The sequence below is a fragment of the Pelodiscus sinensis genome, chromosome 10, assembly GCF_049634645.1.
Source record: "Pelodiscus sinensis isolate JC-2024 chromosome 10, ASM4963464v1, whole genome shotgun sequence".
Taxonomy (NCBI): Eukaryota; Metazoa; Chordata; order Testudines; family Trionychidae; genus Pelodiscus; species Pelodiscus sinensis.
Window position 1 is genome coordinate 33,392,719 of NC_134720.1, and position 15,363 is coordinate 33,408,081.

A 15,363-nucleotide genomic window follows, 5' to 3' on the forward strand; every position below is an offset into this window, starting at 1 on the left:
AATACCGCCCTTCTAGCCCCGCCTTCGCCCACAAGCCACTGGGCTGCAAAGGTTTGTTAAGAACAGCACCTGATTGGCCAAGCCACTCCACACACTTTTTTAAAGAGACCGTGAGGGGGCTGCGTTCCGTGCTATGCTGCTGCAGTGGGGCCGAGTGGGCCCCGGGCTAGACGCTCGGCCCCGCCGCGCAGACCTGGAGAGCCGGTCCGGCCGCCTCGCGGGGGAGAGAGTGCTGAGGGCTTGACACTGGGGGAGGGGCGTCTGGTGCTACCGCCGCAACAGCCCTCCCTGAGCGGGAGGCGGAGGCAGGGGCTGAATGAGATTCTTACGCTGCTCAGAGGCGCGGGCGTTGGGACGGTTTGTATGGGGGGCGGGTGCTGCAACTGCACTGTGAACCCTGTATGGTGGGAACCACTTCAGGCCAGAGTGTGTGGCAGCGCCCCCCCCCCCGCCCGCCCCCACTCGTTCCCGCCCTTTGCACGTAGGCAGAACTTAGGGATGTTACAACTGTCACAATATGTAACCGCTGAAATTTTTAGTGCTTACGTGTTTACATGCGGGGGCAGGTGAGAGCTGATGCTTGTGGGAAGCTGGCTTTTAAGCTCCTGCGTGCCTCCCCCCCCCCCCCCGCCACTGTCTGTGCTGCTGCTTCTGTATTAAAGACAGTGTGTGGGGAGCCAGCGAGGAGACCAGCTTGAAAGCTGGCTCCTGCGAGAGGCAGCTCCAGCCACATGCCTGTATCAGAGGCAGCAGAATGGGTGGAATTCAGGAGGCCCCTGCCTTCCCCTTTGCTGTCTCTGGTATAAAGGTGGGTTGGAGGTTCCATGCAACTGTGTGGGTTAACTGATAAGTAGGCTCAATCAGTTAACTGAGTACATGTTAACATCCCTATTCTGTGTGGGTACAAAATGTGTATCTGTAATTATAAAAATGAGCCATGGATAGCTATGGATTTACAGGACTGTACAGATAGTTTCCCTTTTGTTTAGGAGTCCATGTTGGTACGCTGAGCAAACTTTAATCCTGCTTGGAACAGTTGCTCTAGGACTGTGCTTTGTAACATTTGTTGACATTTGCATTTGTCATAGCAAAAAATAGTACAGAAATTGACTAATGCAGCAGTGTATATGCTGTCCTGCAGGGCTGTGCAAGAAAGCTCTATGGTTAAAATGGCCATCAGAGCTTTCTTGTGCAAGTGAGCGTCTCCACTGGCATGGATTCTCTTGTGCAAACGCATATGCCAGTGTAGACGCTCACTTGCACAGCTACTTTAACACAAGAACTCTTGCGCTAAAGAGTTTTTTGCATAAGATCATGCCAGTGTAGACTTAGTCCTGGAGTGTAAGTATTGAAACATGTTGTCTCAAATATGTTTGGTTTTAATTACCTTGGGGATGGGGGAAGACAGCCAAAGCCATTTTTTAAGCCTTGTTTTGGTTTAGTGAAGCCTTAGGCACAAGCTATTGAAAGCCCTGCCCCTTCCCACTGATCCCATCTTGGAGTTGAATCTGCTCAGTACCATTTAGGATTCAGCCCTGAAGTAGTAATGGATATCTAGGTAACCTAGCATTCTCAAGCACAATAGGACATAAATATCTCATGGTTGCTCTGGTGTACAGCATTGTTTTAGGAAGTTCCTTCTCAGGAAGTTTTGGTTCATGCTGTGTAATTTCAGATGAACTGAGCAAGAGCTAGGGCGTGTGAAGCATTCTTTTCCTTATCTTCAAAGTGATCAATACAGGAGGTGAGCAGGAGTTGGTTGGTACTCTGTAATGGCAGTTAGACAGGTCAAGAATTGTCTGTCTGAAGAACTAGAACTAAAACTTACTGCACTATTTGTTGTGCATGCCTGACACTTTTCTGCTTCCCAGTTAATAATCTTGAAGGATTTATAAGCTGTATTGGCTCCAAATGTTCCTTCTTAGCTAATGAGCTTTTCCACATTCCCCTGTTTTGTGGGTGGCTATTGGGCTTTTGGAGTCTTGCTGCAGTTAAGTAGTTGAGTAAAATTCTTGCTATGATAATCTGACTGAGAAATTCTTCTGAGCTGAGTTCTCTTGAGGCCTTCTGTATTTAAAACTCATGCTAAGGCTAGAGGAAGAGGCATCAGTGGAATGAATTAATAGGGGATGCCTTCTGTGTGTTGTAGGAAGAGCTGCTGCATAGATCTCTAGTGTGCATGGGGAGGCACATAGGAAAATGAATATGTTGGCCGACCGTTTTATCACATGGATCTATGACCCTAATATCCTGCAGAAGCCGTGAGTAATGTAAAAGAGCCTTTGCTGCAGGTGCTATCCCAAACCACATGATGGAGTACAAGTTGTGGAAGGGGAAGACTTGCATTAGCTGTTATGGATGTGTTACCAGCTCATGATTTTACTGCAAGTTTTGCAATATTTGGGGTTTACTTTGAAGTGCCTGCTCCTGGTAACAGTGACTAGAAGAGAACCTCAGCTTTCATTTAAAAAGAGAAGGACACTTCTAACTTTCAGATGGTCTAAAAATGTGACCAAAGTGAACCCTAGGTACTCAAGCCATGTCTATGCCAGAAAAATATAGCTGTACCACAAACTTGTACAGTATATACACCGCTGATATTGATGAGTACTTTTTGTCAGCATAGCTTTTGCTTGTTTTTAGTGAAAAATGTTATACCACCAAAAGCAGTCTTCAACCTATATAATTGCATATATATTAGAGCATTGCTATTATAGAAATGTTGCAAACCCCCCTACCCCAAAGTCCTATCTTTTAGTGGATATCGTTGTATTGGCAAAAGTTTCTAGTTTAGATGTCTTCAAATAGTTGGAGCTGGCTGTATTGCTACCGTAATTTTACCTGCATATAGCTTGCTTCCTTGGCCTTTCTGTGGTTAATGTGACTTACACTCCTAAAATATTTTACTGAATATACTCAGTGTTGCATTTGCAAATATTCATGACAGGTATTTTTCCCACAGTTTCGTAAAGCATGTACAGCTCTTCTCGTGAAGAATGCTTGTGGGGAAAAATTGAATTTTTGAAGTCAGACTTTTTTAGCTATTTCGAATAGGAGTATTTTTGTTTTCTGTAATTATTATAAATAAGGAAAAACTTTCACTTCAGAAGAGCTGGAAAATTTTAGCAAAATCCTTTCGGAAGTTTCACTTTCACCAGAGACCAAATGCAGAAAAATTCCAGCTCAAATGATGCAAGATGTGGAAAGTTCAGATCACATGGAATTTGTTTTTCAGTCTTTGTGTAATCCATAATTATATATGTCAAATTAATCTTTGTCTTCAGAAGAATGAGTTGGCACAAACTGATTAGAAATTAGATTAGTCATCTCTCAAAACTATAGCAGTCAGCCATTCCTTTTGGAAGATAAGCCCCATCCTGAATTGTCATAATGTGAAACTTTTGCAGAGCAGCAACTAATTTTCATAGAGATATTGTCACAAAGGTGGAAGAGCGAAGTAGAATAATCGTGCTATATCAACTTGTTGCATGTCATACACTCAGTTTTTGCAGCTTTGGAGCGGCCTTAGGGATTCTGGTAATTATAAACTATACTGTGGCACTTTTTTGGCCTTGTTGTTAGTCTGCTATAGGGATGTAAAAGGTTAACCAGATACCTGGTAAGCATCACCCTTACCAGGTAAGTGGTGGCCCAGCCAGGCTTGAGCAGCCCCCTTCCCATGGCACAGTGTAGTAAGCTTGGCCTGAGCAGTCCCCGGGTGTGTTGGGCTCAGCACACTCTGGCTGGAGCAGCTGGCATAGCTGAGCTGGAGCAGCCCCACTGGGGTGTGTCATGGATATGGGTCTGCTTCAGCCCACTGGTGCCTGCCACATCAGGGCCCCTACCCACAGGATCCCAGTTAATCCGTTAAACATAACATCTCTCATCTGCTGCCTATTTTTCACTGTGCTCATTTGAAATTTAAGTTCCTTTGCAAACCTCTCCAGGGTTTGACTAAGTGCCTCTTTTTGTTTTTTGTTTTTGTTTTTCCCATGCTTGAGTGGTTTCTAAACCCCTGCCTTAAAGGGAGTGTTGTACACCTCTCACTTGCATCCCTTTACAAAATCATGAGTTTTTTATTTCTTTGTATAAAATATGCATTGTGAAAGCCTGTAATCTATTAATCTAGTTTCACGTCTCATGAGTGATGGGGGGGGGGGGGGGGGGGAAGCCTGTTACGAAAGCCAATGTGGGGAGGATTTTATTCTCAGTATTCTAAATGTGTCCATTCCATATTTATTTTCAACTTCGGTTTCAGTGAACTTTACTTCACTGCTAAAACACTGAACCCCACCTTGATTTAGCACAGGGCTACTCGCAGCCCTCGGCATGTGCTGTAACTTAAGAATGGCTGCATATCCAGGCAGATATATGCAATTCGCTTATTTCATACTGACAGGTATCAATACTAAGATTAAGGCAAGGCTACATAATGCACAGGCCCCATTTAAGTCAGGTCTGCTGATATTAATAAAATGCAATATTTATCCAATTTCTACCCATATGACAGCACTTTTAATTAGCAATGACAGTCCAGGAATTTAACTACTAAAACTCATATCAAGACCAGGCCATTATATTGACTACTTTTTTGTTTTGGCTCCCACCCCTGGGCCGCATGTTGAGACCTGCATAAACCCAAACTGCACCGTGGGCTGCAAACAGGCCTGCCCACAGGCCACATGTCTAGTAGCCCTGAATTAGCATATGAATACTGTGAATTGTTATTGTGGTCATTAGGTAATTTTATAGTATTTCTAAAGGGTTTCTCTTCTCCCCCTCCACCCCCCTTCATGTTCCATAGTGCTACCAGCTTTTCCACTTGCGTAACTAAAATGTTAACATAGAACTACTGATGTTCAAAGAACTTGTATACCTGCTAGCATACTGCATACAGGATAAGAAACTGATCTTGAAATGTCTGTATCAAAGAACTTGCAATCCAAGGTCTCAGTTCTTCATTCTGTTCTGTAGGGTTAGACCCTTATGCCCATGCAGAATCCCACTAAAGTCAGTGGAGCTCTACATGGATGTCAAAGTGAAATTGCATTCTTCACTTTGCAGAATGAGGGGTCTATATGGTGCAATGGATTTAGTGCACATATTTATAGGACTGGAAGGGACCTTGAAAGATGTTAATGAAGAGTGGTGTGTCACTGTTACTCATAGGCAGCATGGACCAGGCTTGGTCAGTTTCACAGTCATGATTTTTAAATTGGTAAATTTAATTATTTCAGATATTTAATCTGAAGTTTCAGAGTGGTGCAGCTGTAGGGGTCCTGACCCAAAAGGGAGTTGTGTGAGGATCACAAGATTATTGTATGGTGGTTTTGTTTGGTACTATTGCCCTTTCTTCTGTGTAGCTGCTGGCAGCAGCATTGTCTTCAGAGCTGAGCAGCTGGAGAGTGGTGGCTCTTGGCCAGGAGCCCAGCTCCTAAGGCAGAGCCAGTTACAGCCAATAGCTGTGCAGAAGGAAAGGACTGCCACTCTTACTTCTGTGCTGCTGCAGTGCCTTCAAAGCTGGGCCCTTAGCAGTTGCCACTGTTGGGGCACCCAGCTTTGAAAGCAGCAGTACAGAAATAAGAATGACATAAGAATCTCTTTACTAAGTACCTGTGACAGGGGCCCCACCCCCCGCACTAGCGTAGGTGGTGGCACGGGGCTCGTGGCCAAGAGACACACAGCCTGACAGGTCTGCTACGCCTGCGCAGAAGCGGCACGTGGCAAGGAGCCTGCTTGACACAGGCGCATATAGAGCCGAGCCCGACGGACAGGAGGATCCAGGGGTGGCTGAGGCCGGGGAGGCATGCTGACGCGGCGCCGGCATTTAAGAAGGGAAAGCCGGCAGTGAAGGGGGGAGACCGAGTGGGGCATGGGTTCTTTGGCTGTGGACTCAGTCCCCAGAGGGTGACTCTTCTCTCCATTCCTTCCCCCCCTCCAACGCCCCCCATGCAGGGTAGTGATGGAGCGGAGCCAGGTGATTGCTGTGGACCAGAGGGGCGACGAGCCCACAATGTGGGATGAGAGGACCAGCCCTGCTGCAGGCTGCTAGAATGAGATGCAGTGTCTCGCACCAGGAGGTGAGCCTCAGGGATGGGCACCTAGCAGCAGCCCCCACGGAAAGGACTTAAAGGGGGAAAACATGAAGAGGGCATAGCGGTGGACATAAGGGGGAGTTGCTGCCCCCATAACCTGCGACCCTCCCCCTTTACATACACCTGCTTCTGCACTATGGGTGCGATGCTGCCTTCAGAGCTGACTCCCAGCCAAAACTATAACCACCATTCTCCAGTTGGCCAGCTCTGAAGGCAGCATAGAAGTAGGGGACAATAGTGTGAACTTTCTAAAATAACCTTGTGATCCTCCTGCACCTTGCTTTTGGGTCAGGACCTCCAATTTGAGAAATGCTGGTTTCCCCTGTGAAATCTGTATAGTATAAGGTAAAAACACACACAAGGCCAGATTTCACAAGAGGATGCCAGATTTCACGGTCTGACTCGTGTCTCATGGTTATGAATTTGGTAGGGCCTTATTTATCATTGGTCAGCAGTTGGTTACTGGAGATGGTTAAGGATGGGAAATGTGGCTTTTATTCACAAAAGGTGCCATTAGGAGTAGGGATGTTAAATATGGGTTAATTGAGTAGTCGAACCTCATGAAATTTTATCGGTTAGTTGACTATTCTGTAGTCCCATGGGGAAGGGCTGGCAGCTACTGTATCAGAGGCAGCAGCATGGGGGTGGTTTAAAAAAAGCTCCCCTCACAGACTGGCTGCCTGTTGTCCTGCGCTGCTGCTTCTGAGAGAGGCAGCAACAGGGGGTGGCAGCAGCCCCTGTCCTGGATGGGAGGAGGTGGGTCTGAGCTCCTGGACCTGGTACAAACCAGAGCTGGGCTGCCTGCCTGCCTGCCTCTTAATACATTTTATATGCAGAGCCGCAGGTCCAGGTCTCGGGCTGCCAGACAATTTACTGGCAGGCTAAATAATTTACTGGCAGGGAAAGGGAAATGCATGTAGTCTATAACATTAACCTATATGCTTTTGCTTATAAATAAATGAACTGACCCCAACCTGCACCAGCTGTTCTGCTGGCCCAACTCCATGGTTCTGGACCTTGATTTTCTTCTGAGATGTCACCATGTCATAGGGTTGCACATCATAGAAACCTGGAAGGGGGGGAGAGAGGGCTGAAATTTTCTAACTTCTCTACCAGTAAGGCAGCATCACTGGCATAGTCTTAGTCCACAAATGCTTCTTGACCCACCTTGATTCCAACCTGTGGAGCAGCAAGCCTTAGCGTCCAGGTTCCGAGCTGACAGATTACCACCAGAACAAGAGTGCATGTCTGCCACATACCTGAGATTGCAAAGAAATGCAGCTAAAGCCATAGAGCAACACACACTCTAACTGGTATGAATATGAAGATCATGTATCAGATTTAACAGAACATGTGGGAAGCCAACTCTAAGTTGGAGACAAAGTACTGACCTGTCAAATAAATCCAAAGCCACTTTGATGTCAAAAAACCAGATGGCGCTAACCAAGGAAGAATTTAAATAAGGTGGTAAGTGCACGAGTAGGATAACATGGCCACGTATGGAAGAAAAGCTGTGGTGTTTGTTAAATCCTATGTATAATGGCGTGAGTTCATTTATTTAGGATGCAAATAGAGTTCACATGGGTGCAGCAAACAAGATGTCCTTCAGTGAACAGATCTTACTACTTACATCTCTCACTCAAGGACACACAACTTCTCTGCTCTCAGGCAAAATTCAGACTCTATTCAGGTTCTGGATCAGATGTAGGTACTGTCTGTATAGCTGAGTGAGAAATTTGAACTGTCTTACAGGCACTCTTGGAGTGGCTAGAGACATTCCATATGTTCTACACTGAATCTTGTGCATGTAGTGGCATTATGGTATTTTGCACACAATCTTGCAGCATCTGGCCTTCCTCCTGTTAGGGATGTGAATGGTTAATCTGTAGTATCAGGGAACTGCTTCAACTCTGTGGTGCCCACTGCAGGCAGCAACTGCTCTAGCTGGCTGGAGCTGCCTTTGTTCTTGGTGGGCCTATTCCATCCCATCCCCCAAGTGATATGGGGGGAGCAGAGTGGCTTGGGGCTAGGTGGTTCAGTTTCCTCCACCCTCCAGTGAGTGCAGCAGTGAACCAGGCCTTCTACTAGTCCCTTGGGCAGTTGTTCCAAATTATTCTATGGATGGGAAGGTCCCGCAATTTGAAACCTGTGGCTGCTTTATGCCAGCTGACTTAGGTTCACAGGGCTCGAGCTAAGGGGTTGTTTAACTGCTGTGTGCAAGGCATACCCTCCCACTTCACATGTTCCTTCAACCTAGGATTCAGCCTAAACCTGGATGTCTACCCCACAATTAAACAGCCCCTTAATCTGAGTCCACTGGTCCTAATTGCAGTGTAGATGTACGTTTCACAACATAATATAAGCACGAGTGGCCCACAAGAAGCAGTTCATATTTTTGGGGTAAGTTAGGATGATTACCCTATAAACATACATCACAAGGCAAATTACACTTAGCAGTTATTTAAATGCCTCACAGGCAAATAGGAAGTGAACTGAATGGCTTCTTGTTTTCCTGTCTGTAGGTATTACTGCCCTTTTTTTTCATTAGAATCCCTTCATTAAGGGGTCCATTTCCTTGATGATGACCTTTTAATCTTAAAATAGAGACAATGAGTTGCCATGTTGGTGAAATACATTAATCAAGAAAGCCATGGAGCAATCAGTCAAACATTTACTTTGGTTAATTGCCCTTTGAGAATATTTCTAATCTCCAGGATTAGAAATGAGAGGTCTACAATTTTCTCCCCAGGGCCATAGCCTACAGAGGGTGGTAACCTGACATGCCAGGAGTGATGTGTAACTTGTTTTACCTGTACATCAAGTGGTGTCTTGGGGGACAGTGGGAGTTTCCCGCTGGTTGTGCTGAGGCCATTGTTACAAGTACATGTGTGTAGTGATTCAGTAGTGTCTACTGAATATTAGTATACTTCACTTAACAATAAACTGGCCAGGCACCCAATCTTTATCTGATTTGTGGTCTTTGCGGGGAGGGACTCTCTCGGGGTCTGCTGAATAAGCCAGCTTGGCACACATCATTGAACACACAGGCAAGCAGTGATGTAATCATTGATGGAGCAGAAACCCATCAAGATGACCCTACCATCTGGCAACACTGGTAATTAATTAGCCAGCATCCCAGGCCTGTGAGTGAGGAGCCACCTTAATCAATTAACCTGTTAAATATGATATTTAACCAATTTAATGGGATTTCACATCCCTAGTTTTGAAAAGGGAATTTTCTTGTGTTGGCAGGAATTATTGTCCATGTGTACAATTGCCAGCCACTCCCACCTTCTCATTCACTATAATTATGGTGCTTGCCGTGATGCATTCCTTGCAAGTGTCAGCAGGAAAGTGAATGGAAATGTTGGAAAAGGGAGTTGTATTGTTTGAAATGTTACAATGTAGGAAGCGATGTTGACACTCCTTTTTTGTGCATTGTGCAAGCAGAGACCTTGGTATGTGTCAGGGCCATCCTGTTGGATAGGTTGCAACAGATAAGGAAGCAGCCTAGAAAAAACACCAAGGATTTGGTTTGTGAAGTGCTAAATCAATCAGTGACTCAGTGCAGATGTCGGGAAACAATGCTTGGAAAGGGAGTTGAGAATTATTTTCTATTGGAGAAGTACCCTCTAATTTATTTAGTCATATTAGCCTTCTCTGGATTGCCAGCTGTTTGACCCAGATTCACAATTTGGAATTTTTACTACGCAGTGCCATCCCTAAGTGGTGTTGCCAGGGCAGAAAACGTTTTTTGTGTCCCTCTCAATCCTACTCACTCAGGGTGCAAGGGAAAGTGTGTGTATGTGGCAGCCAATGTTCATAATTCCCAGAGACAGTGTATTATGCTTGTGATCCATGATCTGCATTGATTGATTTCTAAGTGCAGGTTAAGATGGTGATTTTAAACTACAGGCAGTCCCCGACTCATGCAGATCCGACTTATGTCGGATCCGCACTTATGAACGGGGCTTTTCTCGCCCAGGAGCTCACGGGCGGCATGTTGCCGCCCGTGTCCTCCGGGGCGAGAAAAGCTTCTCCCGGTCTCCCTGGTCTGCTGGGGGGGTCCAGCAAAGCCGCTGGACCTCCCCAGCAGACCAGGGACACCCGAGCAAAGCTGCCGCCTGGGCGGCTTGGCTCGTTTGCCCGGGAGCAAAGCCGCCCAGGCAGCGGGACTCCTGCCACCTGGGCGGCTTTGCTCCTGTCCCCCTGGTCTGCTGGGGGGCTCCAGCGGCTTTGCTGGACCCCCCCCCCCCAGCAGACCAGGGAGACAGGAGCCAAAGCCGCACAGGCGGCATCCCGCCGCCTGTGCGGCTTTGCTCGGGGGCAAAGGAGCAAAGCCACACGGGCGGCGGGGTCCCTCTGCCTGTGCGGCTTTGCTCTGGTCTCCCTGGTCTGCTGGGGGGGAGGGGGCGCAGCTAGTGCGCTCCCCCCCCCCTCCCCCAGCAGACCAGGCTTTTGTTGCAGGACGCCTTGGGTAGAGCAGCTGGGGTGCTGCCGGGTTGGTCCTGTGGGAACCTACCGGGCAGCGCCCCAGCTGTTCTATCCCAGGCTCCAGATTCAGCAGCTGTTGAAACTGATCAGGCTGATTCCAGGAAGCTGGGGGCAGAGCAACTCTGCCTCCGGCTTCCTGTAGTCAGCCCCTGGTCAGTTTCAGTGGCAGCAGCTGAATCTGGAGCCAGTTCCGACTTGCATACAAATTCAACTTAAGAACAAACCTATAGTCCCTATCTTGTACGTAACCCAGGGACTGCCTGTATCAAGTCAGAATTGATCTGGGACCTGCCTACCTGAAAGACTACCTCCATTCCTATCTGATACATTGGTGATTGAGATCAGATGAGGACGTTGCAGAGAAGGCTCTTTCAGTGGATATCTCCGACACCCATTAATTTTACTGGGGCCAGAATTTCACCTTAGAACTTGATTCCAACCCTTTGTCTGACATAAGCTCATTCTAATTTTCTGAGAGTACTGCAAGGTCCATTTAATTTCGGAGTTTTGGAGGGATAAGTGCAGGGATTTATCAGTGGTCTCAATTTCTCCCGACTGGTCCATTAAGAGGAGATTCCGTAATTTTTCTACTTTATTGGTAAGTTCTGTTTTCAGTATCTGTGCGCACGTGGGTTTATAATCCAAATAAGTAAATTGCAATCCTATTCTGGTGAGGGGACAATTTGGAATTCCCCAGGAAGGACCAGTCCTTTGCATAGGAATTTTTGAAGTGTGGAAAGAGCATTCTGACTTCCTGATCACTATGGTGGTCTCCGAGGAATAAAGGCTTAAATTTCTCTCAGAGGCACATTTACTCATTTACATAATTTAAGATCATATAAGTGCTCATTGGATTGATCTGATATGGATCACATTGTATAATTGTGACAGTCCACAGAAATTCAGTGATGTTCATTTTAGTTACTAGCTTTTCCTGTTTTAATGTTCAAATGCCCCTCCTGTAGAATCATTAATTGAGTGCAATCTGTTTGAGGGAGTATATTGTGTTGGTTAACAATAGCTTTTATGATTTTGTTGACTTATGTCATATTGTACTTTTTTGTTTAAAGTAGCTTTGAAGGCAGCTTAAATGTTGTTTTTCTAGGCTTTTTGAACAATTGGGAAAGATGTAGCATGAGTGTAATTCCCTCATAAGAGAACTAAGTTGGCACAAAAGTATGTTGTACTTGTTGTCCAACTTATTAAGAATGATATATGGTCTTGGGCAGTGTTTCTTAAACTGTTCTGTGGCACACTGGTGTGCTGCGAGGCAGCTGGAGGTGTGACACAGAGAACAGAATTCAAAATGGCCACACTTAAAGGGGCAGGTGACTTTTTTTGGCTCAGTAACTTCCCCGACCCTTCTCTTCTGTCCCCTCCCCTCAAACTTTTTTCCTTCCCTCTCCTCAACAAAAAATCCTTGGTGTTCCTTAGTCTTAAACTTTAAGAAACACTGGTCTTGGGCATGGTATTACTGGAGAGACTGAAAACAAAGCACAGCAGAACTCCCCAACCAGACTTGAGACTGTCTGTCTGTAGAAAAGAAACTAGCTTCTGCAGTGTGATGTAGGTAGCAGCCAGACTACAATCCCACCCCACATATGGCAGCCTGTCCATATAGGCGAACTAGTTGGTTGCCTAGGGCGCCAAGTTAAATGGGGCGCTAAATGGTGGCACAGTATCATTGAGGGGTTTGGAGGCGGGGGCACTGATTGCATGGTTCGCCTAGGGCGCCAGTTGCTGACAGCTAGTCCAGGGCCGCCCCTGTATAATGTGTGTGGGTAAGAAGGTCAAGCTACTGTAGGTACTCTGCTTTTTTTAGGTACCAGCTAGCATGGGTACATTCATGTCCTAGCTTTTGTGCAGACCTAGCCTCTGTGTAAGGGGACTGTTAGCCCCTTACTAAAACTCAGTGGGAGCTTTTGGTTGGCCAGCTCCCAGTACCAAAAAGGGAAGGGTCCATGAGAAATCAGACCCCAGAGCGAATAGTAACAGAGATGTAGCCATATTAGTCTGATCTTGCTGAAACAAAAGAAAGGACTATGCAGCACTTTATAGTCTGTCTTTTGTTTCAGACCCCAGGGACAATGAGAAGAGGCCAACATTCCAGCTCAGCCTGATTGACAGGTTGGACAGATCAATGAGAGAATTAGAAGGCCAGGTCCGGTCCTCCATGTGAGCTGGGATTTTCTGGGTCTCTGGGAGAAAAGGAGAGAGAGCTGAGAAGAGCAGTAGGAAAAGCATGCTAAGTGGAGAGACAGACCTGCAGTGTCAGAGCCAGACTCTCACAGCCCAAGGAGTGCAAGCTGCGCTGAGGGGCAGTGACCGAGCCCCCCCCATGTGGCCCAAGGAGCGCAGACCCTGATCTGAGCTGCAGACCTACAGTGACCAGAGAGCTAAAGGGGTCAGAGAAGCAACACAAAGATCTGGAAGTCTGGCAAAGCAGCACAGTCTGTAGCTGGGTATGGTGAGCAGCTGGAACCAGCAAAGCGGGGAGAAAAGGCCCTGGCCAGGGACACGCCACCAGCCAAGAGGCACTGCAGGCCAGACTTTGAGAGGAATTGTAACTCAACTGGGAGAGGGGTCCTACCACCTAGAGCCTGAGGCCATGTAGTCACTGCCAAAGCAAGCATGTCCAACCTGCAGCCCCCCTGCAGCACAGCCAGGGCCTGAGAAAGAGCCCTGGGACCTGTAAGGAACAGATTGTGAATTGTCCTTACACTCTGCAAACTGCTGTTTGTGATGTTCCCATACTACAGAGCAGGACTATGTGTTCTCATTTAACCTGTCTTGTTTTTCCTTATTCTTTTCTTTTTAATCAGTTGTTTAATAAATTCTATTCGCTTTGAACTGTATGTAGTGATCACTGGGTCAAGAAAGCATGCAGTGTGTAGAGAGCACCCCAGAGTGGGGACACCCTAGCTCCTGCCCCAAGTGACTACAAGGTCCGGGATTAAGCCCCAGAAAACCTGGGCCCAACCTTGTTGGGATTTCGAGGACTTTGCTACTCAGAGTAGAAGGGGAACCCTAAGGGTCAGGGAGGACTTTGGGTAAAAAGTGGGAGCGGGGACACAGTTCCTTTCGCTTGTCCATTTCACCAGTGTAGTATAGAAGCCAGGAAAGTTCCCCACAATAGTGGGACCATTCCCCTGCTTACATGTGGGCCAATTTTCCAAAAGGCTTCAAGATGGACTCCTTCTTTGTGCATGTGCATGTGTTATGTTTCTGTACATTATATATTAGATCTGGTTGAAATTTTTTGAACAAAATTCGTTAATTCTACAATTGATCTCTTCATATATGTGTGGGGAATACTCTACCCCAGATATTTTGCCAATTCCACCCCCCCGCCATTTCTGCGGAAAAACAGTCTTTTAATTATATTATAGACATTTTAATAATATTTAAAATGTTGGAAAAAATATTTTTAGAAGTTGTGAAAAAGCAAAACATTGAGCCCATTTCAAATACAGGCAGTCCCCGACTTACGCGGATCCGACTTATGTCGGATCCGCACTTACGAACGGGGCTTTCTCGCCCCGGAGGTCGAGGTAGCGGATTGCTACCTGCGAGCTCCGGGGCGAGAGAGCCCCGTTCGTAAGCTGCTCTGGTGCCCCTGGTCTGCTGGAGACCGTCTCCAGCAGACCAGGGGCACCGGGCGGGTTCCTGCGCTTCTCAGGCTTTGCCAGAGCAAAGCCTCAGAAGCGCGGGAACCCGCCTGCTGCTTCCGCTTCAGTCCGGGTGCCTGTGGTCTGCTGGGGACCGTCCCCAGCAGACCACAGGCACCTGGACTGGAGCAGCAGCAGCGGCGGTTCCCCGCGCTTCTGAGGCTTTGCCAGAGCAAAGCCTCAGAAGCGCGGGGAATCGCCGCTGCTGCCGCTTCAGTCCCTGTGCCTGTGCTCTGCTGGGGACCGTCCCCAGCAGACCACAGGCACAGGGACTGAAGCCGCAGCCGCGGGGGGTCCCGCGCCTCTGAGACTTTGCCAGAGCAAAGCCTCAGAGGCGCGGCACCCCGCTGCCGCTGGGGCTCTGCTCCCGGTGTCCCTGGTCTGCTGCGGGGGGGGGGGGGGAGCGCGGCTAGTGTGCTCCCCCCCAGCAGACCAGGCTTTTGTTTTGGACCCTGGAGCAGAGCAGCTGGGGCGCTGCCGATTGGTCCTGCAGCGCCGCTCTGGGCACTACTGGACCAACCCGGCAGCACCCCAGCTTCTCTGCCCCAGGTCCTGATTCAGCCGCTGCTGGTCAGTTTCAGCAGTGGCTGAATCAGGACACCTGGGGCAGAGCAGCTGGGGTGCTGCTGGGTTGGTCCAGTAGCGCCGAGGAGCAGTGCTACTGGAGCAACCCAGCAGCACCCCAGCTGCTCTGCCCCAGGCGTCCCCAAGTCAGCCGCTGCTGAAACTGACCAGCGCTGACTACAGGAAGCCCGAGGCAGAGTTGCTCTGCCCCAGGCTTCCTGGAATCAGCGCTGATCAGTTTCAGCAGCAGCTGACTTGGGGAAGCTTGGGGTTCTTAAGTTGAATCTGTATGTAAGTCAGAACTGGCGGTCAGTTTCAGCAGCGGCTGAATCTGGACACCAGTTCCGACTTACATACAGATTTAACTTAAGAACAAACCTACAGTCCCTATCTTGTACGTAACCCAGGGACTGCCTGTACTTCAGCATGACGACTTAGCAATTGTAAAACTTTTCATGAATACAAATTTTCATTTTTTTCCCACATAGCTCTGTTATTGATCACATGGGTGCACAGCTGATGGGACTATCTCCAGAGACTAA

At 47.7% G+C, this 15,363-nt stretch overlaps 1 protein-coding gene across 2 annotated transcripts in view; it reads left to right on the forward strand.

Annotated features, from left to right (window-relative positions):
- Positions 1-107: 107 nt before the first annotated feature.
- The window catches only part of OTOL1 (otolin 1), a 124,194-nt gene continuing 108,938 nt past the window's right edge, over positions 108-15,363 (forward strand). Inside the window, exons 1-2 of one of the 2 annotated variants that reach the window (XM_075937856.1) lie at positions 108-2,261; positions 5,956-6,080. In XM_075937856.1, coding sequence (XP_075793971.1) covers positions 6,059-6,080 — 22 coding nt within the window. In that variant the 5' untranslated portion in view covers positions 108-2,261; positions 5,956-6,058. Of the gene's footprint in view, positions 2,262-4,154; positions 6,081-15,363 lie in introns of those variants that run through there. The other variant, XM_075937859.1, reaches the window with a different exon arrangement.